This window comes from Nerophis ophidion, linkage group LG01, assembly GCF_033978795.1.
Source record: "Nerophis ophidion isolate RoL-2023_Sa linkage group LG01, RoL_Noph_v1.0, whole genome shotgun sequence".
Classification (NCBI taxonomy): Eukaryota; Metazoa; Chordata; class Actinopteri; order Syngnathiformes; family Syngnathidae; genus Nerophis; species Nerophis ophidion.
This window is the reverse complement of record NC_084611.1, coordinates 53314279-53341979: the sequence shown is the minus strand read 5'-3', so window position 1 is coordinate 53341979 and position 27701 is coordinate 53314279. Positions and strand designations below refer to the sequence as shown.

Here is a 27701-nt window from a genome sequence, read left to right as displayed (position 1 = left end):
AATATATCCGATCACAGTACCGGTACATGTGGTAGAGAGGCTGGGGGTAAATCACAGAGGGAATCCAATCAGAACTATAATTAATTAATGGATTAGATTTATATGGCACTTTTCTATTGACTACACACTCAAAGCGCTCATGAAGAAGTGAGAACCCATCATTCCCTCACTCAACATTCACAATGGTGGTGGTAAGCTACATTTGTAGTAGGGCTGGGCGATATATCGTGGGTTTGTCTCTGTGCGATATAGAAAATTACTACATAGTGATATTCGAGTATACATTCTCACGCAGTTGCTTATAGCTGCGGGCATTACACTACAGGCTCTTCTCACTTTTTCTTGTCTCTTCTTCTCACAGAGACATAAACAAGTGCACCTTCTTACATACGTCACGTGTGCAACCTCACGGGCTCCCGGGAAACAGAGAGGTAGCGACATGGTAACGTTAACTGTGATGGTAACGGTGAGGTGCGGGTGGTAATACGAGAGAGAGAAGGTGCGAATCTGGTAGCAAATGGAGGAGGAATTAATTTCCAATAAAAATGGCTCGGGATCCATCGTCCGGCGGTGGTTTGACTCCAAGCGGGAATATGTTCAACATTTATGCGGCAAAAGCGTTGCTACAAAAAGTAGCAGCACCGCTAATGTAGCATCATTTTAAGCGTCACCCGCTAGAGCAGTGTTTTTCAACCACTGTGCCGCGGCACCCTAGTGTGCCGTAAGGTATTGTCTGGTGTGTCGTGGGAAATAATGCAATTTCACCTAATTTATACCAAAAATATTTTTTGCAAATCAATTATTATCATCTGCCAATAATGTGCTGTTGTTTAGTGTCTGTTTAGTGTCTGTGCCGTGTAAAACTCGGCAGGGTAACCACGTAATACTCCATGTTAGTAGGTGGCAACATTGCTTTGTAAAAGTCTGAGTGTGTCGGGTGAGACCAGGGTGGTTTGTTGTGAACGTGGACCCCGACTTAACAAATTGAAAAACTTATTCAGGTGTTGCCATTTAGTGGTCAATTGTACGGAATATGTACTGTACTGTGCAATCTACTAATAAAAGTCTCAATCAATCAATCAATCCCAATATGCAGACCACAGTGGAAGGCAGTGTGAAGGTAAAAAAGGTATGTAATGCTTAAACCCAAAATGAACGAAAGGGAAAGGAAAAGGCTACACAAAATGAAAGTCAAACTGACTTAGCTACAAAGTAAACAGAGACAGAATGCTGAACGACAGCAAAAACGTACGGCGTCCACAAAGTACATCCGTACGTGACACGAGAATCAACAATGTCCACACAAAGAACGATAGCAACAACGTAGGTAGCCTTGCTTGCTAACACAAAGTACATTTTTTTAACGTTTTCTGCTAGTGGTGTGCCTCCGGATTTTTTTATGACAAAAATGTGCCTTGCCTTAAAAAAGGTTGAAAAACTGCGCTAGAGATTGAGGAGTGCTTGAAACTCTGCATGTCAACATCTCTGGCCGGTGCCACACCAAAAAAATGCCGAAGCAACTATTTTCAGATTAACACAGTATGAAAAAAAAATTATGAAAAAAAAGGAGATAGCGTCCGCAGGAACCTACCACATTGCAAAGGAAATACACTTATTTGATTTCCTATCATGCAGCTAATTTTTATTTGACACTTAATGAAATATCTTGTGTGACATCATGCACAAAAGTGCACTTTATTTGTTTTTAACTATTGTAGTGGTGTTCTGTACAAAAAGTGCACTTTAATTTAGTGCTGTTTTGATATGTTATCTTAGTGACGTCATGCACAAAAGTGCACTTATAGCTTCTTTTAAAATGTCTCTGACAATCTTGCACTTATAGCTTCTTTTAAAATGTCTCTGACAATTTTGCACTTTCTGTTTTGGAAATGACATGAATGTTTGTGCCACTGTTTAATAACTTTTTAATAAATACAGTTTTGCTAAATTTACTTAGTTGTGATTTCCCTCTCTGCATGAAAGTTTAAAAGCAGCTTATATTAATGCAGTATGAAGAAGAATGTTTGATTGTAGACACATAGAATCACCATACTGCTGTGATTATATTCATCAAGTGTTCATTCAAGGCTCAGGCAAAATATGGATATATACATCGTGTATTGTGACATGACCTAGAAATATTGAGATATTAATAAAAGGGCATATCTCCCAGCCCTAATTTGTAGCCACAGCTTCCCTGGGTAGACTGACGTAAGCGTGGCTGCCAATTTGTGCCTATGACCACTACCAAACATTCAAAAGCCGCACCGGGAGAAAGGGAGAAGTGTCTTATCCATCTGTATATGGATGTAAATAATGCATCTTTTCTCCTACACGCATTTGATTGTGGCGCACCACCACAGCAAAATAAAAGCCATCCCACTTTCAAAATATATGTATTTTTTTTAACATGAAAAAAATAGAATAAAAACTAATGTTATATATTATATTAAATTTGCACGTGCCTGTGTGGGTTTTCTCCAGTTGCTGTGGCTTCCTCCCACCTTCCAAAAATATGTATGTAAGCTTCATTGGCATATGGAGACTGTAAATTGCCCATGGATATAAATGTGAGTGTGAAGGTTTGTCCGTCAATCAATCAATCAATCAATAAACGTTTACTTATATAGTCCTAAATCAGGAGTGTCTCAAAGGACTGCACAAGCCACAACGACATCCTCGGCTCAGATCCCACATCAGGGCAAGGAAAAACTCAACCCAAATCTATGTATGTGCCCTGCAATTGGCCCTGCTAAATTTCCTTAGCATGTCAATGAGCTGGTTCATTGTACGTTAGCATTAAGCTAGCAGCATCAGAGCCAACATTCAGCCTATAAATTGTTTTGCTTTTTTTTTTTTTAAGTTTGTACCAAACTACATTTTTATGGTATGTGCACTTAATATTTATATTGATGTACCTTTCTTAGTGTGACTTCATTGTAGAGAATATCAATAAACCACCATATTTTCATAATCTATAGTTCAAAGGACTGTTTACATTTTTGGCAAACTAAATTCCAACATAATTTAGACAAAAATTTATAAAATCGATTAGTAAATGTTGATAATCGACTTATTTATTCTAAATAAAGTAATGCTGACTGCAGCGAGCCACCTCACCGAGATATCCAACCAGCCTTTAATTTAGGGCACTTGTGTTCCAGTTTTGCACACATTTGCATTAATTTAATAAATGTAACGGAATTAATTTAACAGTTTGTTATTAGAAATGCACTGTTTTTTAATGTTGCAAGTTATAAACACTTAATGAAACGAAAACATTTTTAAAAGCGCATCAATATACATTAATTAAAGATCCATCAATAATCAATTTTTTTAATCGAATCGTAGCTCCTGAATCATAATTGAATCGGGAGGTGCCAATAACTAATTACACAGATTTTATTTTAAATGTATATACAACATTTGTTTAGGCTTTTTATTAAAAAAATATATATACAGTACAGGCCTAAAGTTTGGACACACCTTCTCACAACTGATGCTCCTAACCCATGTGATAAAGCAATAATTTCCACTAATCAACCCTGATAATACACACTTGTAAAGTGAAAGCCATTTCAGGTGACTACCTCCTGAAGCTCATTGAGAGAATGCCAAGAGTGTGCAAAGCAGTAATCAGAACAAAGGGTGGCTATTTTGAAGAAACCAGAATAAAAACATGTTTTAAGTTATGTCACCTCTTTTTGTTAAGTACATAACTCCACATGTGTTCATTCATAGTTTTGATGCCTTCAGTGGCAATCTGCAATGTAAATAGTCATGAAAATAAAGAAAACACATTGAATGAGAAGGTGGAATTGACCACGCCCCTATCCATGCTTCCACCACCACATTTATAGTGACAATCCTGTGGAAACACTGTATTGTAACACTTTAAATTTACTGTCATTTTAGTTTACTAAAATGTTTGGGAATTCAGTAAATGAATTTAGATGACTAAATTATTGTTCAAAATTAACACTATTGTATTGTATTGATCTGTGGGTTGCTACTGGGACTTGATCACCCCGGCTGGGTCGCCTGGACGAGGGTGTCTGATGTTGCGAGACCAGAAACACCCGACGAATCCAGGTTACATCACCGATGATGTGTCCCAGTGCATCCAGGAGATGTATCTTTCAAGATGACTAAATTATTGTACAAAATGTCAAAATCAGCACTATTTTATTGTAACACTTTAAATTTACTGTCATTTTAGTTTACTAAAATGTCTAGGAATTCAGTAAATAAATTTAGATGACTAAATTATTGTTCAAAATGTCAAAATAAACACTATTTTATTGTAACACTTTAAATTTACTGTCATTTTAGTTGACTAAAATGTGTTGGAATTCAGTAAATCAATTTAGATGACTAAATTATTGTTCAAAATGTCAAAATTAACACTTTTATTGTAACACTTCAAATGTACTGTCATTTTAGTTGACTAAAATGTCTAGGAATTCAGTAAATCAATTTAGATGACTAAATTATTATTCAATATGTCAAAATAAACACTATTTGATTGTAGCACTTTAAATTTACTGTCATTTAAATTGACTAAACTGTCTAGGAATTCAGTAAATCAATTTAGATGACTAAATTATTGTTCTACATGTCAAAATAAACACTATTTGATTGTAACACTTTAAATTTACTGTCATTTTATTTGACGGGAATTCATTAAATCAATTAAATGACTAAATTATTGTTCAAAATGTCCAAATTAGCACATATTTATTGCAACACTTTGAATTTACTGTCATTTTAGTTGACTAAAATGTCTTGGAATTCAGTAAATCAATTTACATGACTAAATTATTGTTCAAAATGTCAAAATTAACACTTTGATTGTAACACTTTAAATTTACTGTCATTTTAGTTGACTAAAATGTCTAGGAATTCAGTAAATCAATTTATATGACTAAATTATTGTTCAAAATGTCAAAATTAACACTATTGGATAGTAACACTTTAAATTTACTGTCATTTTAGTTGACTAAAATGTCTAGGAATTCAGTAAATCAATTTAGATGTCAAAATTATTGTTCAAAATGTCAGAATTAACATTATTGTGGAGTGATGTTGTCGGAATACTTTTTTTAAAGCATACTTTTCTCATTGTAGACTCGGACAGTGACAACTTTCAGTCCTTGAAGAAGGTCTCCAAAACCAAGCAGAATGGCACCGCCCAGAGGTCCAATTCAGATGTCAAACAAGCTGCAAAGTCTCCCAACAAGTCCTCGTCTGTTCAGACCCATAGTGCTACAAAATCTCACACCCCCCCCGTCGCGGCAAAGTCAGCCGAACGAACCACCACCTCCGTGTTTGACTACTTCGGTAGCAGAAGTGTTAAGCGCTCGGACAAGAAGCTGGTAGCCAGCGCTAAACGAAAGGCGGTGAGTGGTGCCAAAGATTTTTACGGGTTTATTTTTGTCTCCTCTCTCACCTGGTTTGGGTCGCCATCGCTAAAAAAACGCATCTCGTCTACAGCCCAACCAGGAGACGGACGAGCTGAGTGATGAGCAAATTGCTCAACAGCTGCAAATGGTGGAGGAGGCTGAGGTAAGCGGCATGAAGCACATTGATTTAATTTATGGCGGCTTGTAAGTTGTGAGAATTCCGTGATATGAAACAGACTTGGCAGTGTAAATTGCCTACCTGTGTAGCCCTACAATGTAGGCATAAGCGATATAGCCTGAAAATAAAATGTCAGATATTTTCTTAAAATTAGTTTAACAATTTTTTTCCCCCTACTTTTTCAAAGAAACCAATGAATACGAATGACATTGAAAATTCATAATTTAGTAGTCTGAAATAGCCCTGCATAATCTGCATCATACTCTTAGCAAAATTATATTTGTATACAAAGTGAGTTATTTTTAGAACAGATATAAATTGGACATTGTGTAAAATAACTTTCAAAAAGCTGGAGTTTGTTTTAAAGTTCTTTTTTGCCTCAAAGACTTGAGTTTTCCCCACTCAACTGGATGCGTCTGTTTTAGATGCTCGAATATGTTTGTTTTGCTGCTGCCTTTTTTTTTAAACAAACTTTGCAGCTTGCAGTCATTTGTCCCCACACCTGTTGCCGCAAAACCAAACCACTGACGACACGTTTCTTTTCTTTGGAATAAATGTGTGAGTGAGTGAGTGAATCTCCCTAAAGAAAAAAGGGGAGGGCGGAAGCTACGGAAACTTCTTTGGGTAAATAATATGCCAGCGCAAGAACAATTATGAAAATGAATTTTTTTATTCAATTAATTTTTTTAGATCGTCTTCAACAAAAAACTCAAATGTATTGATTCAAACGATTTATCGCCCAGGCTTACTGGTAGGCCTGGGTTTCAGTCATTTGAAAAGCCCAGCGAATGTTGAAGTTTATATTGGTTTTGAAATTTTGATAATCTGAGTCTTTTGGGGACAAGTTTATTGGCAACACTAAATTGGCCCTAGTGTGTGAATGTTGTCGGTCTATCTGTGTTGGCGACTTGTCCAGGATGTATGCCGCCTTCCGCCCGATTGTAGCTGAGATAGGCAGCAGCGACCCCAAAGGGAATAAGCGGTAGAAAATGGATGGATGGATGGAGTCTTTAGGGTTTTATGAAGTGTGACGAATGCCTCCCCAGGGGCGGAAACAGAGCCAAACCCTTCAGCTATTACATTATAGCTGTTATGTGCCCAAAGTTGGGAAATCAGTTGTTTATAAGCAGTGTTTTTAAAGCTTTATTAGAAACAAAACCACCACCATGCACATCTGATTTTAAATTCTTTCACTCTTGAAAATCTCTCCACTGCTCAAAACAAACCAATATTTATTTGAGTGTTACTTTTCGCTCTGTTTAGTGTCGACACAGACAAAAATATTTTTGAAATTTCCTCTGCCGTGTTAAAACAATCGCCATTCGTGCGAGTGTAGTTCAAAAACGATCTATGGTCACAAATAAAAATAAAAAAACATTCACTGGCTGTCATTCGTATTTTGTCTTACCAGATGGCATGTGATTTATTGCACAATTATATTTAAAATCAGAGAGAATGTTGTTCCAATCGACAAAATGAAACCAAGACTCGTAATTAAATGACTTCCTGTTTTGTTGTTTAATAAACATGTTGGTCTTTTGTGTGTGTGTGTGCGTGGCTGTAATCTTGAGCCAGTGACACACAATGCTTTTTATTAAACATACGTGTAATTACAGTCATTACTCGTGTATTGCTGTTAATTGGTACCGGACATGACCCCGATAAATTAATCTTATGCTAAGCACTGTTTCCCCCAGAACATTTGTTAGTTAAGGTGGTGACTCTCCAGGGGGAAAGGCCGGGGAAGGGATTAGTTGGGTGGGTGTGAGGATCGGTGTATCTCGGCCTGTCGCCATCACGTTTCCACCTCATCGCTGTCACCACAGCCTTGGGGGCAATAGCCAACAGGCTGTGGTGAAGTAGGCCGGCTTTGTCGCATGAAGAAGCCTACAACTTTTGGTTGTGTTTTCCGCTCCGTTTGCCCAATGGCGATATACGATATATATCTCAATATTTTTTCCGTGAAGTAAAAACAAAACAGTCCTAGTTACCTGAGATACTAAAATAATGACTTACAAAGTCAAATTAAAGGCTTACTGAAATGAGATTTTCTTATTTAAACGGCAATAGCAAGTCCATTCTATGTGTCATACTTGATCATTTCACGATATTGCCATATTTTTGCTGAAAGGATTTAGTAGTGAACATCCACAATAAAGTTCGCAACTGGATAAAAGCCCTGCCTCTACCGGAAGTCGCAGATGATGACGTCACATGTTGATGGCCCCTCATATATTCACATTGATTTTAATGGGAGCCTCCAACAAAAACAGCTATTCCGACCGAGAAAACGCCAATTTCCCCATTAATTAGAGCGAGGACGAAAGATTCGTGTTTGAGGATATTAATAATAATAATAATAATAATAATTAATAATGGACTAAAAAAAAAAAGTAAAAAAAAATAGAAAACGCGATTGCAATCGCGTTGCATTGAGACGGATGCATATGTTTTTAGAGACATTTACTAGGATAATTCTGGGAAATCCCTTATCTTTCTATTGTGTTGCTAGTGTTTTAGGGAGTTTAACAGTACCTGATAGTCGGAAGTGTACGTCCACGGCCGGGTGTTGACGCGCAGTGTCTCGGGGAAGTCGACGGCAGCTGTACGGGAGGCGCAAGCTCAGCTGATATCCGGTAAGGGGCGACTTTTTAACCACAATTTTCTCACTGAAACCTGCTGGTTGACATGTAGTCGGGATCAATGTCCGCTCCGATCAATAGGAAAGTTTCACCTCCGTGAATTTTAAACAAGGAATCACCGTGTGTTTGTGTGGATAAAGGCTAAAGCTTCTCAACTCCGTCTTTTTACTTTGACTTCTCCAATATTAATTGAACAAATTGCAAAAAATTCAGCAACGCAGATCTCCAAAATACTGTGTAATCATGCCGTTAAAGTAGACGACTTTTAGCTGTGTGTGTGTGTGCAGCGCTCATATTCATAACAACCCATGACGTCACGCGTACACGTCATCATTACGCGACGTTTTCAAGAAAAAAGTCCTGGGAAATTTAAAATTGCAATTTAGTAAACTAAAAAGGCCGTATTGGCATGTGTTGCAATGTTAATATTTCATCATTGATATATAAACTATCAGACTGCGTTGTGGGTAGTAGTGGGTTTCAGTAGGCCTTGATGACTTACTGTAAGTAAGCGTTTGAAATAAGCGTTTGAAAAAGAGTTAAAAGTGGAGCCACATGCTGACGTATGCTCAACTCCATCCATTTATTTTCTACTGCTTGTCCCTTTAGGGGTCTCTGCTTAATTTATTACAACATTTGGGAAGCCTGTAGTTGATTTTTATTATATAAATTTTATATTTTTATCAACATGTGATAGCAGGGACCCTGTGCCTTTCAATACTAGGCTGCTACATTCCTAATGATTAATGTAACTATAGCTGAAAAAATAGTACAATAGCATCAGGAGAGACTATTCATCCCTGAACACCATGGAGTTCATGTAGGCATTATGATTCACTTACATTATTATATCAACTATCAGAGACATAACTCTTCATTAAACATAATGTTGTTTTTTGCTGCTTCAACACAGCTCAATCATCACAGAAAAAAGTCAAGTGAAATAACTTCGTTTTTAACTGTAAGTCAGTATTGTTTGTCTTTCAGACAGACAGGGCTTTGCTGTGTGTAACACACACACCGCACAGTGACCTAACGTTACGCTAATTAGCCTTCACCTCAAAGACTGCGAGCGATCTGAGCTGCCGCTTGTTTCTAGAATGTCAGCGGGACCATAGTGATGTCACTAGTTGTTGACTGGGAGGTGTTTATTATCATTTGGGGAGAGTCCTTTGCCCTACCTGCTAAAAACCCCTTTCTGCTCACTCCACGGTACATGCGTTCTGAATACACACTGGTGATTGGCTGTTACTGCTCTGCGTGTAACCAATCAGAGGGTTCTGTGGGTGGGACAATGCTGGGTGCCACTTAGACATACTGACAAAAGGCAGACGCAGAGCTAAGCAGAGCAGCTTGTTAAGACTTTTTTTTTTTTTCTTGTTAAGACTTTAGTTTAGGCGGTGGCTCTTTGTTGCCAAGGCCTTAACAACAAAGCACTGCGGGAAACCCTGCTAAGTACTAATCATTAATTATAAATCTTATATTTTCATAGCTTGTGCATTAAAAAAACTTACAACCTTCTAAATACACTTTTCAACATTATGAGAACTCTCTAGACGTGAAGTAGTCCCCTTTAGTCACCTTGACACTTTTAATCCAATTTAGTAATGCTGGCTTGTGGCTAAGCCAATCCGAGGCTAAGATACTGCACGCTCTAATTGGTTTGGTCTCCTCTAGTTGCCAATGCTAGTATAGTGTTGACAGCAAATGTTGTAGAACAGACCTGGGCAAATTAAGGCCTGTTAAGCTTTTAAATCTGGCCCGCCGGACATTCCCAAATCATTATTTTAAATGTTTAAAGGCCTACTGAAACCCACTACTACCGACCACGCAGTCAGTTTATATATCAATGAGGAAATCTTAACATTGCAACACATGCCAATACGGCCTTTTTAGTTTACTACATTGCAATTTTAAATTTCCCGCAATGTATCCTGTTAAAAACGTCGGTATGATGACTCGTGCGCGTGACGTCTTGGGTTGTAGCGGTTGTAGTTTTTTCCAGCCCTATCCCAGCTTTAAGTAGTCTGCTTTAATCACATAAGTACACAGTATTCTGGACATCTGTGATGCTGAATCTTTTGCAATTTGTTCAATTAATAATGGAGAAGTCCAAGAAGAAAGATGTAGGTGGGAAGCGGTGTATTGCAGCTGCCTTTTGCATCACAAACACAGCCGGTGTTTCCTTGTTTACATTCCCGAAGGTTAAGCTTTACTATGGAACAGAGTGGTGAAGCGAACATGTTTCCCGACCACATGTCAACCGGCAGGTTTCGGTGAGAAAATTGTGGTAATAAGTCAGCTCTTATCGTAGACATGAGCGGAGCTTGCGTCCTCCTACAGCTGCTGACTCTCTTGCCTCTTCCCACCGGAGACACTGGCAGTCGCCACACCCCTTCGACTTTCAGGTACCATATAATCTCACTAAAACACTAGTAACACAATAAGCAGATAAGGGATTTTCCAGAATTATCCTAGTAAATGTGTCTAACATTTGACTCGCTCCCACTGCCCTCGACTTTTTTCTTTATTATTATTATTTTTTTTTTTTCTAGTCCTTTACTCTCACTATCCTCATTCACAAATCTTTCATCCTCGCTCAAATTAAAGGGGAAATCGTCGCTTTCTCGGTCCGAATCGCTCTCGCTGCTGGTGTCCATGATTGTAAACAATGTGAGGATGTGAGGAGTTCCACAACCCGTGACGTCACGCGCACATCGTCTGCTACTTCCGGTACAGGCAAGGCTTTTTTATTAGCGACCAAAAGTTGCAAACTTTATCGTCGATGTTCTCTACTAAATCCTTTCAGCAAAAATATGGCAATATCGCAAAATGATCAAGTATGACACATAGAATGGACCTGCTATCCCCGTTTAAATAAGAAAATCTAATTTCAGTAGGCCTTTAAGATGTAAAGTGGAGCTGCCATTATGATATGCACTCGTCTTTTCTAATGACCGGAAGTCTTCAACTATACTAAGTCTTTAAATACTTGGAATCTGCGCTTTTGCATGATACAGTAGTTACAATGGTAATATAATTAGTTACTATGGTCATCGCATTAGTTACTATGGTCATTTAATTAGTTGAAATGTGGGTGTCAGGGACAGACGCGGAAGGAGAACAAAGTTCTGAAGCTTACTGATCTATCAGATTGTAGGTGGGTTTTTTATTTTTATTTTAACCTTCACATTCATGTTTCGCTTGATTGTAAAATATTTGGATGGAAAAAGGGTGTGCGTTCATATCTTTTCAATATTCAGTGTTCTATCCTTCATAGTTAATGTTGTAAGTCCCATTTTTTTAATTTTCATGTACATTATGGCTGTCTCATTCAGTAAAAAAAATTTAAATGCCATTCCGTTTTTGAAGGTGGTCTGTTATTACGTTTTTAGCATTCAGACATTATTGTGAGGTTTTGTATTAGTGTTCCTAAAAATCAGATATACCGGCCCCCAGAGACATTTTCTCTCTAAATTTGGCCCCCGAGTCAAAATAGTTGCCCAGGCCCTTTTGTAGAATATGCTTTGGGAAAAAGTCTGCGATGTGGTCGAGCCGCATTATCTATTCAGTTTATACAATATTAATACAGCCAACTGTATACATAACCGCCTCCTGTTATTCATCTTGCACAGTAAAAATAGGCATACTTCAGACAAAGTTGCAAATGGAGATTAATTGTAATTAGTTATACATAATTAACAGTCAATTATGTATACCTCTAGCAAAGTGTGACCTTATTTATTCTTGATTGGAATTGACAAGACGATATACTGTACAAAAGGGTCATTGTGGGGGGAAATATGTATGCACATTTGAACAAAAATGTTTAATCACAGTTTGCCAGGAGTAAAATAATTTTTGGCTTGACTGAAAATTTTATTTTAATACTTTAAGGCAGTGGTTCTTAACCTTGTTGGAGGTACCAAACCCCACCAGTTTCATGTGCGCGTTCACCAAACCTTTCTTCAGTGAAAAATAAAACAAAACATTTTTAATTTAATCGTAATTTATAAATATTAATCATGAAAATATGTTATTATATTAAGGAAATACTAATAAATATATATTTTACAAACAGAAAGTTACAAGAATGTACACATGATCCCATGTTTACATGTCATTGTGCAAAATGTGAATGTTTTAGTGGGAACTAAATGCGATATCTAAAAAGGGGTACACATTTTTTCCAAAGTAGGAACCCCACCCGGACATACAATACTAGTACACAGCTCATGAAAAACAATATTTTTTGTTATTGTCTTTGTAAGTGGGCCAAAAATTAATCTCATGGAAATGGCTGCTGTCATTTCGTTATGATAATAAAACATTTAACTTGTTATTTAGTCAGGTTTGGGACAGGTGTGCTGCTGGTGTGGCCACAGTGCATGTGCACGTCTGATGTCGCTCACATGTGCTCCACTGAATGCTCAACGAGTTTTAGTGTTTGCTCACGCATGTGGAAAATTAGAGAGAACTTTAGAGAGAAGTTTTTATCTACACGATGAGTCGGGTGTGTCTTGACCTCCACGGCGCAGACTTTGGCGAAACCGTGAGGCCGACTCACCGAACCCCTATGGTTCGATCGAACCCAGATTAAGAACCACTGCGTTAAGGCCTGATTGAGTTGATGGTATTTTTTAATTAAAAAAAAAATGTGGTCCTTACTAGCTGGAAAAGCAGGTCCATGGAGATGAGGAGTTTGCAAGAACACTGGCCATGCTAGACGCAGAGCCCCATGCAAAGAAGGTGATGACAACTTCAGGTCCTTGTGTACTTTTTATGGTGCTTATGTTGTGTGTGTGTTTTTGGTTTTTTTGCAGTCTCGAAAAGGTTCCGACGGAAATGACGACAAGGCCCTGCCGAGCAGGATGAATGCACTCAGCCCTTCAAAGATTAGCAGAGATGACAGCATGTCCAAGGATGTGATCGGTCCTTCGCCCAAGAAGAGTCCCGCTGCAGTCAAAACCAGTTCCAAACTGGCCATGATGATGAAGAAGAAGGATGAGGAAGAAGAGGTTTCCAAAGTGGCCATGATGAAGAAGAAGAGGGAGGAAAAAGAGGATGCGGAAAAGAGAAAAGCGCCGACAAAACTGAAGGTCTCCCCTAAAAAAGTGCAACAAAATGTGTCAATCAGCGACAAGATGCCCGCATCCAAAACTGGGACGGCACCTCAAACGTCTCCAGCTAAACCAGCGGTGAATTTACGATACCTTCTATATCATTGAAGATACACAGCTGAATTCTAGCGGGCTGACTTATTTTTAGTCCTCTCTATCCCATTAGAGCACAAGTCCCGATGAAGCGGAGAAGAAGAAGGGCAACGGTTCCGCTTACAGGAATTACCTCAACAGAGATGGACCGCGAGCGCTGGGGTCCAAAGAAATCCCCACGGTACCATGTTCAGCTCATCATCCCATGGGGACACATTTATTCTCCGTGTTGCTCATCCACAACTCTCTTGGCTCTTCCAGGGTGCAGACAACTGTTTGGAGGGTTGCGTGTTTGTCCTGACAGGCGTCCTGGAGTCACTGGAGCGAGACGACACCAAATCCCTCATCGAGCGGTACGGCGGCAAAGTGACGGGCAACGTCAGCAAGAAGACGACCTACCTTGTGCAGGGCCGGGACAGCGGCGTCTCCAAGCTTGAGAAGGTGCTCTTTCTCTCACTTTATTGGTATGGCAGATGGTTGCAAACTATTTTGATTGTCAAATAGTTGTTTCATGTTATAGTAAGTTTGACTAATTATAATCATAATGAAAATCATGTGTACAAAGTAGGGCTGCACAATTATGGCCAAAATAATACATTTTCTTACCAGTATTGATACCCATCACTAGGGTTGCAAATTGTGACCATTTTTTGAGTATTCAAAGTTGGACACCGTCCATCTTATTCTGTAGAATAAGATGAGACGCTTGTAAAACAGTAACGTGATGCCACGCACAGATATAAATAGTCAGCTAAACAATTGGAGTAGTCTTTTAAAATATTTGACTGATGGACAAATGAATAGAAATAGGCTAGATGAATAAATGAACACTCAATGAGCATGCTAAATCAAACTATAACCTACATTCTTGTAGGCTAGCAGAACAGAAGGTGGAGAAAACTGCGCGTTTTGATTTAGTATTTGCTAGTTGAATTTTACAGATGACAAAAAAGGTAAATTCGGATCGCTAACGTTGTTAGCACAAATGAATTGGATTTAACATAGAGAATATTAGCATCACGGCTAATGGATGAATATTTTCGGTTCTTAATGAGACTGTGGTGGTACATAAACCTAGCTAGCTAGAGATATTGGCCCCAGCTTGAGTGGAAGTGTGCTGGAGTAGTTTACAGTCATAGAGTAACACCTCTATTACACTTAGATACCATAGATCAAATATATATTTATATTTACCCCAGTAATATCATCAAAACTTACATGACTGGATGAAGTCCTTGGGCTCAAATACTAGTCCGGCCTTAATAGCCCTGCTGTAGTGTGTAGCATGCTGGGAATTATCTGTGCACGTGATGGAGGAATGCACAGTCAAGGGTTGAAATTCGACTGAATTTGCATTAAATCCGGTTGTTTTAGCTAATAATCATGCTGCATTCAATGTTTATTCTCATTAAATTTAAATTAATTCCTGTTAATTCCCATATATTCTCGTTAATTCCCATGGAAAGTTTCCAACTTCGAATATTCCCGGAATTTTGCAACCCTACTCAACACCATTATTCATTATGTTGGGTAAAACTGTGTTTCTAATGCCTCTTTCCACCATTGAAACATATTTAAGATACAATGTGTGTTTATTTGGTGTGTTGTATCCTTGAACAGTACAAGCAAATAGAACTCCCTATGCATTCAACTCTGCTTCTCGTTAGAAACTATTCTCCCAAGATATATTATATTTGGTTGCCAGACAGATCTATAACGAGTTTCAGCCGTAATGTGTCACATAGGAATTAACTATACACAGCAAAACATTTGCAAAACTCTGTCACGTGAACTGTCTATGAATGTTTTAACTAGGGCTGGGCGATGTATCGATATACTCGATATATCGCGGGTTTGTCTCTGTGCGATATAGAAAATGACTATCGTGATATTCGAGTATGTTCTTACACATTTGTTTTTCTCTTTGGGCATTACACTACATGCATTTCACACTCTTTCTTGTCTCTCCTCACAGAGACATAAACAAGCCCACCTTCTTACATACGTCATGCATGCAATGTCACACGCCCTCCCCGAGCAGAGAGGGGTAACATGGGTAACATTAGCTACATGGGTAACATTAGCTGTGATGATAACGGTGCGTTGCGAGTGGTAATACAAGAGAGAGAAGGTGCGAATCTGGTAACAAATTGAGGAAGAATTCATTCCCAAGAAAAACAGCACGGGTGCATCGTCTGGCGGTGGTTTGGCTTCAAGCGGGAATATGTTGAACAATTATGCGGCAAAAGTGTTGCTACAAAAGGTAGCAGAACTGCTAATTTGTAGCATCATTTGAAAGTCACCCGCTAGAGAATGAATAGTGCTTGAAACTGCATGTCAACATCTCCGTTCGGTGCTACACCCACAAAATGCCGAAGCAACTATTTCCAGATCAACACCGTATGAAAAAAAAAAAATCAACAGAAGGAGATAACGTCCGCAGGAACCTACCACATAGTGAAGGATATACACTGATTTCCTATTATGCAGCTAATTTTTATTTGACAGTTTTTTAAATATCTTGTGTGACATCATGAACAAAAGTGCATTCTGTTTTTAACTATTGTAGTGGCGTTCTGTACAAAAAGTGCACTTTAATTTAGTGTTGTTTTGATATGTCATCTTAGTCACTAGTGATGTCCCGATACAACTTTTTCACTTCCGATACGATACTGATATTGTAGTCTTGAGTATTGGCCGATACCGATATCAATACGATATGATATAAGCAAGAATCATACATATATTTATTCCTTATTTTGTTGTGTGGAATGTTAGAAAAGGCTTGATAAAGTGATGTGACTGATGTTGTAGTGTTAAAACAGAAAACAATAGTCAGCAAGAGTAGGTATAGGAAAAATTGACCCATTTATTATTAACCTATTGGTTACATAAATTTTAACCTTCAACATAAGAGTATTAACTTAACAAATCCAATTTAAAAAAAAAAAAAAGTAATATTTAAAGTGCAAAATAACCACTAATACCAACATAATTATACAATTGAATAGAATAAATTAAAAAATACATTAGAAGACGGTGAAAAATAACCTAAATAAATCTAATTATTTTTTTAAATAAAACGTTTTAAAGTGCAAACAATTCATGTTCCCTTCAGTGATTTTTTTACTGTCAGCATGTGTTGGAAACAACTGTGGGCAGGGACAAAAACAACACAATATTGTCCATTGTCCAACTGCTCTAAGTTAAGAGTTCACAGCTCCAGTTTCACTGACTGACTGTGCCCAAAACAATGTAGTAATTACTCTTAGTCTTCACTGAAGAATAGTGTAAACACAATAAACATATCACTCTAATAACAGATGTCTCTGGTGAAGCTTGTAGCATTTGCCTTCTCCACGTGTGCGTCAATACACTTTTTAATCTCTTTGTGCATCTGGGGTATAGTTTTGTCTACAAAGTAGTTGCGGCTAGGAATACTGTAGCGAGGTTCGAGGTGCTCCATTAAGCGTTTAAACCCGACATTACTCACCACCGACGGGCTGGTCATCAAGCACAATTAACTGGGCTATCTTTTCTGTTATGGCCATTGCCTTTTTGCTGTCCCGTAGTAGTTTGTCACGTCTTGCAAAGCTTTAGGCCAGCGTGGGTTGCTGAAGCGAGCCAGAGGTTTGTTGCTTCGCCTTGCTGCTCTCGCGAAAATCCTCATGTTCTTTTTTTGTGGTGTTTTTTAAAATGTGCGATGAGGTTGCTTGTATTGAACCTTCCCGGTTCTGTCCCTCCACGGGACACTTGCGCCTGACAAATGTTGCATTTAGCGGCAATGTCTTTGTCCGAGTTTACGTTAAAATACTTCCACACAGCCGACATCACTAGTAGTGATGTACTTGCAGCAAAGTGTAGTGATTCACTACACTTTGCTGCAAGTACACGCGTTGTCGTCGTTGTGATCACATGGGCTGTGCATGCTGGATCAGAGACGCTCTTCTTCCGCAGCCGGCACCAACTTTAAGTGGCATTGCCGCCACCGTGTTGGAGTGTGATCAAACCAGAGTCATCTATTATAGAAGTGCTGCAGCGGCAAATGGACAGCTTGTATCGTAGCGCTTGTATCAGAGTTTTTAGATTCAGTCCGATAAAATCCGATATTCACTTTTTTGGCTAATATCGGACTGATTTCCGATACCAATATCGGATCGGGACATCCCTATTACTGACATCATGCATAAAAGTGCACTAATAGCCTGTTTTAAAATGTCTCTGACAATCTTGCACTTTCTGTTTTGAAATGACATGAATGTTTGTGCCACTGCTTAATAACTGTTTCATAAATACACTTTTGCTAAATTGACTTAGTTGGGATTTCCCTCTCTGCATGAAAGTTTAAAATTATCATATAATAATGCAGTATGAACAAGAATGTTTTAATGTAGACTAGAGCTGGGCGATATGGCATTTTTTTAATATTTCGATATTTTTAGGCCATATCGCGATACATGATATATATCTCCATATTTTGCCTTAGCCTTGAATGAACACTTGATGCATATAATCACAGCAGTATGATGATTCTATGTGTCTACATTAAACATTCTTCTTCATACTGCTTTAATGTATGCTCATTTTAAACTTTCATGCAGAGAAGGAAATCACAATTAAGTCAATTGACCAAAAGTGTATTTATTAAACAGTTATTAAGCAGTGGCACAAACATTCGTGTCATTTCAAAACGGAAAGTGCAAGATTGTCAGAGACATTTTAAAACAAGCTGTTAGTGGACTTTTGTGCACTAAGATGACATATCAAAACAACACTAAATTAAAGTGCACTTTTTGTACAGAACGCCACTACACTTGTTTAAAACCAATAAAGTGCACTTTTGTGAATGATTTTGTGGGCATGTGGCACCGAATGGAGATGTTGAAATGCGGTGTAAGCACTCTTCATTCTCTAGCAGGTGACTTTTCAAATGATGGTACATATTAGCAGTAATGCTACTTTTTATAGCAACGCTTTAGCACCACACTTGACAAATTAAGGTTGTCTGTTCGACATATTCCCACTTGAAGCCAAACGAATGCCATATGATGGACCCCCTGCATTTTTTCTTGGGAATTAATTCTCCTTTGTTTGTTTTTTTTGAGAATCGGGTCAACCAGACCAACGTCAAGCTTACTGTTTATCAAGCTGTAGTTCTGCCCACTCTGCTCTACGGGGCTGACAGCTGGACCACCTGAAGGCTCTGGAGCAGTACCATCAGCGATGTCTGCGCAAGATCCTCAGGATCACCTGGGAAGAAAGCCTCACCAACATTAGTGTTCTGAAGGAAGCTAACATGCCCAGCATCACCACAACCGTCATTCGGCACCAGCTGCAATGGACAGGCCATATAATACGCATGCCAGACAGTCGCCTTCTGAACCAAATGTTGTACGGACAACTGGTGGAAGGACGACGCACCCAAGGAGGGCAGAAGAAGAGGTATAAAGATAACCTCAAAATCCACCTGAGGAAATGCTGCTTCAACCTCAACACCTGGGAGGAGGCTGCCCACCAGAGGGTTTTGTGGAGAAGGATGGTCTATGAAGGATCTGCACAATTAGAAAATAACCTCCACCTTGCCGCAGAAACACTACCAAAACAGCTCCTCAGACCACTACCACCACCACCACCACGACAATCACCCACATATCCCCCCACCGCAATAGTCTGTGGATCACGGATCGGCCTTTACAGCCACCTGAGGACCCACAGATGACCAGACACACCAACAGGAGGACTATCATACTCGCTTTGAGTGATCGCCGATGATGATGGTTACCAGATTCGCACCTTCTTTCTCTCGTATTACCACTCGCACCACTCCGCTAGCATCACAGCTAATGTTACCCATGCCGCTACCTCTCTGCTTCGCGAGGGCATATACGTACGTGACGTTATGTGACGTGTGTAAGAGGGTGCGCTTGCTGTCTGTGAGAAGGAGAGACAGGACAGAGTGAAGAAGAGCTCGTAGTGTAATGCCAGCAGCTAAAAGCAACTGCGTGAGAACGCGTACTCGAATATGGATACATTTATCCATATTTTGATTTTTAGTACTTACTACTAATGATTGTATTTTTCTTAAAGCACAGACCCGGAGAGGCAACCATTTTTATTATACTCTAACCCAGGCCTGGGCAATTATTTTGACTCAGTGGCCACATTTAGGGAAAAAATGTGTCTGGTCGCCGGTATATCTATTTTTAGGGACACTAATACAAAACTTTACATTAATGTCTGATTGAATGCTAAAAACATTATGACAGACCGCCTTAAAAAACGTAATGGAATTTTACATTTTTCTATGAAGGATAAAACACTAAATATCGACAAAATATGAATGTCACACCCGCTTTCGATCGACATATTTTACTAACAATTGAAACGCAACAAACAGTGAAATATGAACGCGAAGGGTACAAAATAAACCCACCTACAATCTGATATATCACTAAGCTTTAGAACTTTGTTGTGAAAAGCTCCTTCTGCTTCTGTGGAAACACTTCCCGCCCACATTGCTTGGTGCCTCGTCTGAGCTACTGTGACCTAGATTACCATAGTAACTAATTAGATTACATAGTAACTGGTAGGGATGTGGGAAAAAATTGATTCGAATTTGAATCGCGATTCTCACGATGTGTGATTCAGAATCAATTCTCTTTTTTTTTTTTAAATCGATTTTTTTCCCCAATTTTTTTTCAATCAATCCAACAAAACAATACACAGCAATACCATAACAATGCAATCCAATTCCAAAACCAAACCTGACCCAGCAACACTCAGAACTGTAATAAACAGAGCAATTGAGGAGACACAAACACGACACAGAACAAACCAAAAGTAGTGAAACAAAAATGAATATTATCAACAACAGTATCAATATTAGTTATAATTTCAGCATAGCAGTGATTAAAAATCCCTCATTGACATTATCATTAGACATTTATAAAAAAAAAAAAAAAAAAAGAACAATAGTGCCACAGTGGCTTACACTTGCATCGCATCTCAGAATGTCCAATGTTTTCACAAAGATAAAATAAGTCATATTTTTGGTTCGTTTAATAGTCAAAACAAATTTACATTATTGCAATCAGTTGATAAAACATTGTATTTTACAATTATAAAAGCTTTTTAAAAAAAATCTGCGACTCTGCTAGCATTTCAGCAGACTGGGGTAGATCCTACTGAAATCCTATGTATTGAATGAATACAGAATCATTTTGAATCGGAAAAATATAATTTTTGAATCGAGAATCGCGTTTAATCGGAAAAATCGATTTATAATCGGATCGCGACCCCAAAAATCGATATTGAATCGAATCGTGGGATACCCAAAGATTCGCAGCCCTAGTAACTGGTATATCATCCATAAGCGCAGATTCCAACCATTGAAATACTTAGTATAGTTGAAGACTTACGGTCATTACAATTACATATTTTACAATCCAGTGAAATGCAACAAAAATGCAACAAACAGTGAAATATCAACGCGAAGGGTACAAAACAAACCCACCTACAATCCGATATATCTGATATATCACTGACCTTTAGAACTTTGTTGTCTGTGGAAACGCTTCCCGCCCACACTGCTTGGTGCCTCGTCTGAGCTGCTGTGACTTACATTACCATAGTAACTAATTTAGATGACTGTAGTAACTAATTAGATTACCACAGTAACTGGCATTTCATTCAAAAGTGGAGATTAAAACCATTGAAATACTTTGTATAGTTCAAACCTTACGGTCGTTAGAAAACATCACTGTACATCATAATGGCAGCTAAATTTTCCATCTTAAAGATCTAAAAAAAAATATTTGGGAATGTCCGGCGGCCCAGATTGAAAAGTTTAACGGGCCGCATGTGGCCCCCGGGCCTTAATTTGCCCAGGTCTGTTTTAACCTAATCCTTGATTATGGTAGACTATATGTAAAAAGGTAAATTGTAAATTCTTCTTTGAGTGCAACAAGAAAAGCCCAATGTGTTTAATGCCTTTTAATTTGTATTTTAACCTTCTAAAATTGTTTTTTTAGTGCAATAGGAAATGTATGTTTATTGTATTGTTACATTTTTATTAAACTAAAGCCAATATTGACATTTTTTGTAGTTCCCTTTATTTTTAAAAGTATCGGTATATGTTTAGGTACAGGCACCAAATTATTAGTATCGGGACAACCCTCATTTCTTGTTTAACAACAGATACCGTTTTCGTAGGCCACTTTGGTGATTAACGCAGAAATCACAGGCACCACCTTCTCACAATAACCAGAACGACACGTAAGCTCCAAACTGATAAGTAACACACAAAAAAAAAAACATGCGATCCGAGCAACACGTGCGCTACACTGCAAAAAGTCAGTGTTCAAAAACAAGAAAAAAAATACAAAAATGAGGGTTGTCTTATTTCAATGTCAATCAATCAATCAATCAATCAATCAATCAATCGAAAGCAATGGATGTCGAGTGGATCTAACATAACCGTGAGAATCCAGACCAAAGTGGATCCAATATAGTAGCGAGAGTCCCGTCCAAAGTGGAGCCAGCAGGAAACCATCCCAAGCGGAGGCGGATCAGCAGCGCAGAGATGTCCCTAACCGATACACAGGCGAGCGGTCCATCCTGGGTCCCGACTCCGGACAGCCTGTACTTCATCCATGGCCACCGGACTGGACCCCCTCCGAAAGGGCGGGGGGACATAGCAGAAAAAGAAAAGAAACAGCAGATCAACTGGTCTAAAAAGTGCGTTTATTTAAAGGCTAGAGTATACAAATTAGTTTTAAGATGAGACTTAAATGCTACTACTGAGGTGGCATCTCGAACTGTTACCGGGAGGGCATTCCAGAGTGGAAAACGCTTTTTAGCCCGCAGACTTTTTTTGGGGTCTGGGAATCACTAATAAGCCAGATTTCTTTGAACGCAGATTTTTTGCCGGGACATATGGTACAATACAATCGGCAAGATAGGCTGGAGCTAGACCAAGTAGTATTTTATACTCAAGTAATAAAACCTTGAGTCACATCTTGAACTAAGCAAAATTATCTACCAGTAGAACAAGAACATTTGGCTTGTCAAGACTTTCCAAAACAAGTAAAATTAGCTCACTTCAATGAACCCAAAAATACCTTTTAAAATAAGTATATTGTCACTAATAACAAGTGCACTTTTCTTGGTACAAAAAAAGAGACCTTTTTGCTCAATATGTTGAAAACTATTCTTAAATTAAGTAAATGCTAGTTCCATTATCTTGACACAATGATATGCGCTCAGTATTACATTTACTTATACTAAAAACTACTTTATTGTTCTTAATGGAAAGGCAACAAGGCCACCGCTTGTTACTCTTGGAGTTTCCGAGCCACCTAGGCAAATCATATGGTCTAAAAATGCATTTTTCCACCGATAACATGACATCGTCGCGCCAAGTGCGTGCTCTTTCAATTAGTGAAACATATATACAGCCCGGCCCAAAAAATTTTAATTCTAATTTTGAAACATTTACTTGAATGTGCATTAACTATTTCTGTTCAAAATAGTTTAAGATATCACATCTTAAATGTTTAAATATTAACTGTCAGTTTACTGTACTGTGCCAACTGTACTACTATATGAGTGCGTATTTTCTATTATTTCATTGAAAATAAAACAGCACCATTTGGCTGTCATCTGTTTTAATTATGAGACACTGTTGTGTCAAAGTCCATCCATCCTTCCATTTTCTACCGCTTATTCCCTTTAAGTCATGATTTTTTTTTTCATGCTGCAAATAAGAAATCATTACTTTAAAAAAGTAGTTTTGTACTTGTGAGTGTTGATGACACAACTTTGCAACAGTTGATATTCTGGTTTCAAGCATGTTTTACTTAATATAGGTCATCAAATCTCAGCAACAAGGTATAATATCTTACTGACATCATTTAGGACCAAACCACTTCAAACAAGTAAAACACTCTTAACATAAAATGTGCTTAGTGAGAAGAATTATTTCATCACAAAGAAAATAAGCAAGTATCACCCTTATTTGAGATATTTAATCTTAACTTAGATTTCAGTTTTTGCAGTGTACGAGTACAAACCGTGTCAGGTCAAACTAAAATATTTTTTTTATAAACTGTTCTATCTCTAGTACAAAGTACTAGGTTTTAGCAAAAGTGGTAACAGTCTGTACATTTCTGGTGCTGCTCAGGCGGAGAGTTTTGGTACCATAATCCTCAGTGAGGATGATCTGTTGGAGCTGATAAGGACTAAACCAGGAAAGAAGTCCAAATACCAGATCGCTGCAGAGGCTGAGGTTAGCGTCTGTTCACAAACGATTTTTGGACACATCGCTTCCGCCTAACTTGTTGTATGATTTAATTATTTCTGGTTTTAATAATCATTTAGAGCAAAGCCTCAAAGACCAGGTCTCCTCCTGGCCAGGCCTCAAAGAGCACCCCAAAAGCTGCAAAGGTCTCTCCCTCCAAAGGCAACTCCAAGTCTCCTCACACCCCAAGCCCGGCCAAGACCGGACGGGCGTCAGGCGCCAACCCACCTGGGAGAAGCTCAACTCTAACTGCCCGCAGGGACTTGGATTTTTCTTCTGGCCCACGGCCACCCTCCAAATTAAAAGAAGAGGAAGGGCCCAGTCTGCTCTGGGTGGACAAATACCGCCCGCTGTCTCTGAAGGCCCTGATTGGCCAGCAAGGAGACCAGAGCTGTGCCAACAAGCTGCTGCGCTGGCTGCAAACCTGGCACAAACACCACGGCACGGGTGCCTCCAAAGCACCAGGTAGCAAACACACTGACGACGTTCGCAGGAAACTATCCAAACCAAAACGAAATCCCTTAAGTGCTTGTCTCCTGTGCAGTTGCAAGATTTGTAAAATTCGGCTCGGGCAAAGATGATGGATCTGGATTCAAAGCTGCTCTGCTCTCCGGACCACCGGGTGTGGGGAAGACCACTACAGCAGCCCTGGTCTGCGAGGTGGATCAGACAGTCCAGGTTTATATTGAAGGCTTGCGTGTTTTTAACTGTCCTTTTGTCTGCCTTGTGCCTTGGCCTGCAGGAGTTGGGCTTCAGCTACGTGGAGATGAACGCAAGTTGCACACGCAGCAAGAACAGCCTGAAGCAGGTGGTAGCCGAGTCCCTCGACAACACCAGTATTGAGAGCTTCTACAAAGGTTTACTGCTTATGTTCTTTGTCTCTCTCCAGATGGTCCGCATGATAATGTCGTGATTAGAGATGTCCGATAACATCAGACTGCCGATATTATCCGCCGATAAATACTTTAAAATGTAATATCCGAAATGATCGGTTTCAAAAAGTAAAATTTATGAATTTTTAAACCGCCGCCGTGTACACGGACATAGGGAGAAGTACAGAGCACCAATAAACCTTAGAGCAGGGGTGCCCACACTTTTTCTGCAGGCGAGCTACTTTTCAATTGACCAACTCGAGGGATCTACCTCATTTATATTTATTTATTTATGAAAGAGACATTTTTGTAAACAAGTTAAATGTGTTTAATGATAATACAAGCATGTGTAACACATATAGATGTCTTTCTTTCACAAAGACAAGAATATAAGTTGGTGTATTACCTGATTCTGATGACTTGCATTGATTGGAATCAGACAGTAATGATGACAACGCCCACATTTTCAAATGGAGGAGAAAAAAGTTGTCCTTTCTGTACAGTACCACATGAAAGTGGTTGGTTTTTGGCATCTAATTAATTCAGCTTCCATACACTTTACAAGAAAAACATTGGCGGCAAATTCCGTAGCTTGCTTGATTGACATTCACGGCACCCGAGGGTCTTGTGGGATGACGCTGGCTGCTGCCAGTTCATTATTATGAAAAAATGACAGAGAGGAAGGCGAGAAACACTTTTTATTTCAACAGACTTTCGCGCCGTCCCTTCCGTCAAAACTCTAAAGGCCGACTGCACATTTCCTATCTTCACAATAAAAGCCCTGCTTCATGCTGCCTGCGCTAACAAAATAAGAGTCTCGGAGAAGCTGGCGTGCACAAGTGATGTGCACGCCAGCTTTCTGAGGGATCGCTTGTGCACGCCAGTTTTCCGAGACTCTGTATTTAGTTAGCGCAGGCAGCATGAAGCAGGGCTTTTATTGTGAAGATAGGAAATGTGCAGTCGGCCTTTAGAGTTTTGACGGAAGGTACGGCGCGAGAGTCTGTTGAAATAAAAAGTGTTTCTCGCCTTCCTCTCGGTCATTTTTAATAATAATGATCTTGCAGCAGCCAGCGTCATCTCACAAGACCCTCCGGTACCGTGAATGTCATTTAAGTGACGTCTTGGTGAAGATTGATGATCACTAATTTTTAGGTCTATTTTTTTTAAAAGCCTGGCTGGAGATCGACTGGTAGCTCGCGATCGACGTAATGGGCACCCCGGCCTTAGAGGCACTGCCTTTGCGTGCCAGCCCAGTCGCAAAACATCTGTAGATTTTCACACACAAAAGTAATTGCGAGGCATACTTGGTCAACAGATATACAGGTCACGCTGAGGGGGAAGTATGAAAAACTTTACCCACTGTCATAAATATGTGCGATATAGTGAACCCTCACCAAACAAGAATGACACACACATTTCGGGAGAACATCTGCACCGTAGCACAACAGAAGAAATACCCAGAACCCCTTGCAGCACTAACTCTTCCGGGACGCTATAATATAAAAAAAAAGTCTCAATAGAATGTACTACTAACAATGACAGTAGTTTTATGAAGTAATGTAATAATACTGTACAATATTACCCTTCGAGAATCGACTTCTCCGGTATATCCTTCCAGTGGCTCTGCCATCAAACACACCATCAGCAGTTTCTCCATCATTTTCATTTATAAATGTCCGCTGTTTAGATATTATTTTACCATTCTTGGCTGTCGTTAGATTCATTCTGCTTCAGTATGGTACAGACATCAGTTGCTTTCCAAGTTGTCATGTCTCTAATGTACCTGTTGCTCTGTCACCATGTCTAAATATCTCATGAGTGTTGTTCAGTGGCTTTGTGATCTGTTCATAGGTACGTCTCAGCAAGTGAGCAGTAAACACATCTTGATCATGGATGAGGTGGATGGCATGGCGGGCAATGAGGATCGCGGCGGCATCCAGGTCCGTAGGCACACTTTGGCCATCTTTGCTCCTATTTTCTATTGTTTTTGACACACCAGTCTGCACTGTTATCCGACAGGAAATGATCGGCCTCATCAAAAACTCCAAGATCCCGATCATCTGCATGTGCAACGATCGGAACCACCAAAAGATCCGATCGCTGGCCAATTACTGCTTTGATCTACGCTTCCAGAGACCGCGAGTGGAGCAGATCAAGGTGCACATTTTCACCACATTGTCACTTACTTTGCCGATTCACATGACAAAAAAGGGTTTTAAAAGTAGAGTTCGGTATTATTTGCATATTGTCTGATACCGGTATTTGAAAAAAAAAAAAATATATATATATATTTTTTTTTTTTTTACAGAATATTGTGACATGCGGAATGTGCAAAAATAATTCTTAGTATTAACAGTAATTTAAGTGCATGCATTCCGCACAATTTGAGCAGGAATTGACCATTGAAAATTGTGGCTGTGTCAAGACTACCGTTGCGTGTTTATTGAGGATCAATCAATCAGTTGACTTACATAGCCCTTAATCACAAATGTCTCAAAGGGCTGAACAAACCACAACGACACCCTCGGCCCTGGTCCCACATCCGAGCGAGAAAAACACTCAACCTAATGGGAACTAGGGCTGGGAGATATGGCCTTTTTTTAATATCTCGATATTTTTAGGCCATATCTCGATATTTTGCCTGAGCCTTGAATGAACACTTGATGCAAATAATCACAGCAGTATGATGATTCTATGTGTCTACATTAAAACATCCTTCTTCATACTTCAATAATATATCCTCATTTTAAACTTTCATGCAGAGAAGAAAACCACAATGAAGTCAATTGAGCAAAAGTGTATTTATTAAACAGTTATTAAGCAAAGGCACAAACATTCATGTCATTTCAAAAACAGAATGTGCAAGATTGTCAGAGACATTTTAAAACAAGCCATTAGTGCACTTTTGTGCATGATTTCACACACGATACTTCAATAACTGTGAAATAAAAATGAGCTGCATTATAGGAAATCTAATGTATGTTCTTGGCTATGTCGTAGGTTACTGCGGACATTATCTTCTGTTGTTGACTAGTTTTTTCGTACAGTGTTGATCTGGAAATGTTTGCCTCGGCATTTTGATGGTGTGGGCATGTGG

The 27701-nt window shown here is 39.0% G+C and overlaps 1 protein-coding gene across 4 annotated transcripts in view; it reads left to right on the top strand.

Annotated features, from left to right (window-relative positions):
- Window positions 1–27701, top strand: part of rfc1 (replication factor C (activator 1) 1) — a 49819-nt gene that overhangs the window by 9167 nt on the left and 12951 nt on the right. For all 4 annotated transcript variants that reach the window (XM_061907225.1, XM_061907215.1, XM_061907207.1 and 1 more), the window contains 12 exons: window positions 5128–5399; window positions 5494–5565; window positions 12894–12971; window positions 13046–13420; window positions 13509–13616; window positions 13697–13876; window positions 23616–23720; window positions 23813–24197; window positions 24277–24392; window positions 24475–24589; window positions 26456–26544; window positions 26624–26761. In XM_061907225.1, coding sequence (XP_061763209.1) covers window positions 5128–5399; window positions 5494–5565; window positions 12894–12971; window positions 13046–13420; window positions 13509–13616; window positions 13697–13876; window positions 23616–23720; window positions 23813–24197; window positions 24277–24392; window positions 24475–24589; window positions 26456–26544; window positions 26624–26761 — 2033 coding nt within the window. The remainder of the gene's footprint in view (window positions 1–5127; window positions 5400–5493; window positions 5566–12893; window positions 12972–13045; window positions 13421–13508; window positions 13617–13696; window positions 13877–23615; window positions 23721–23812; window positions 24198–24276; window positions 24393–24474; window positions 24590–26455; window positions 26545–26623; window positions 26762–27701) is intronic.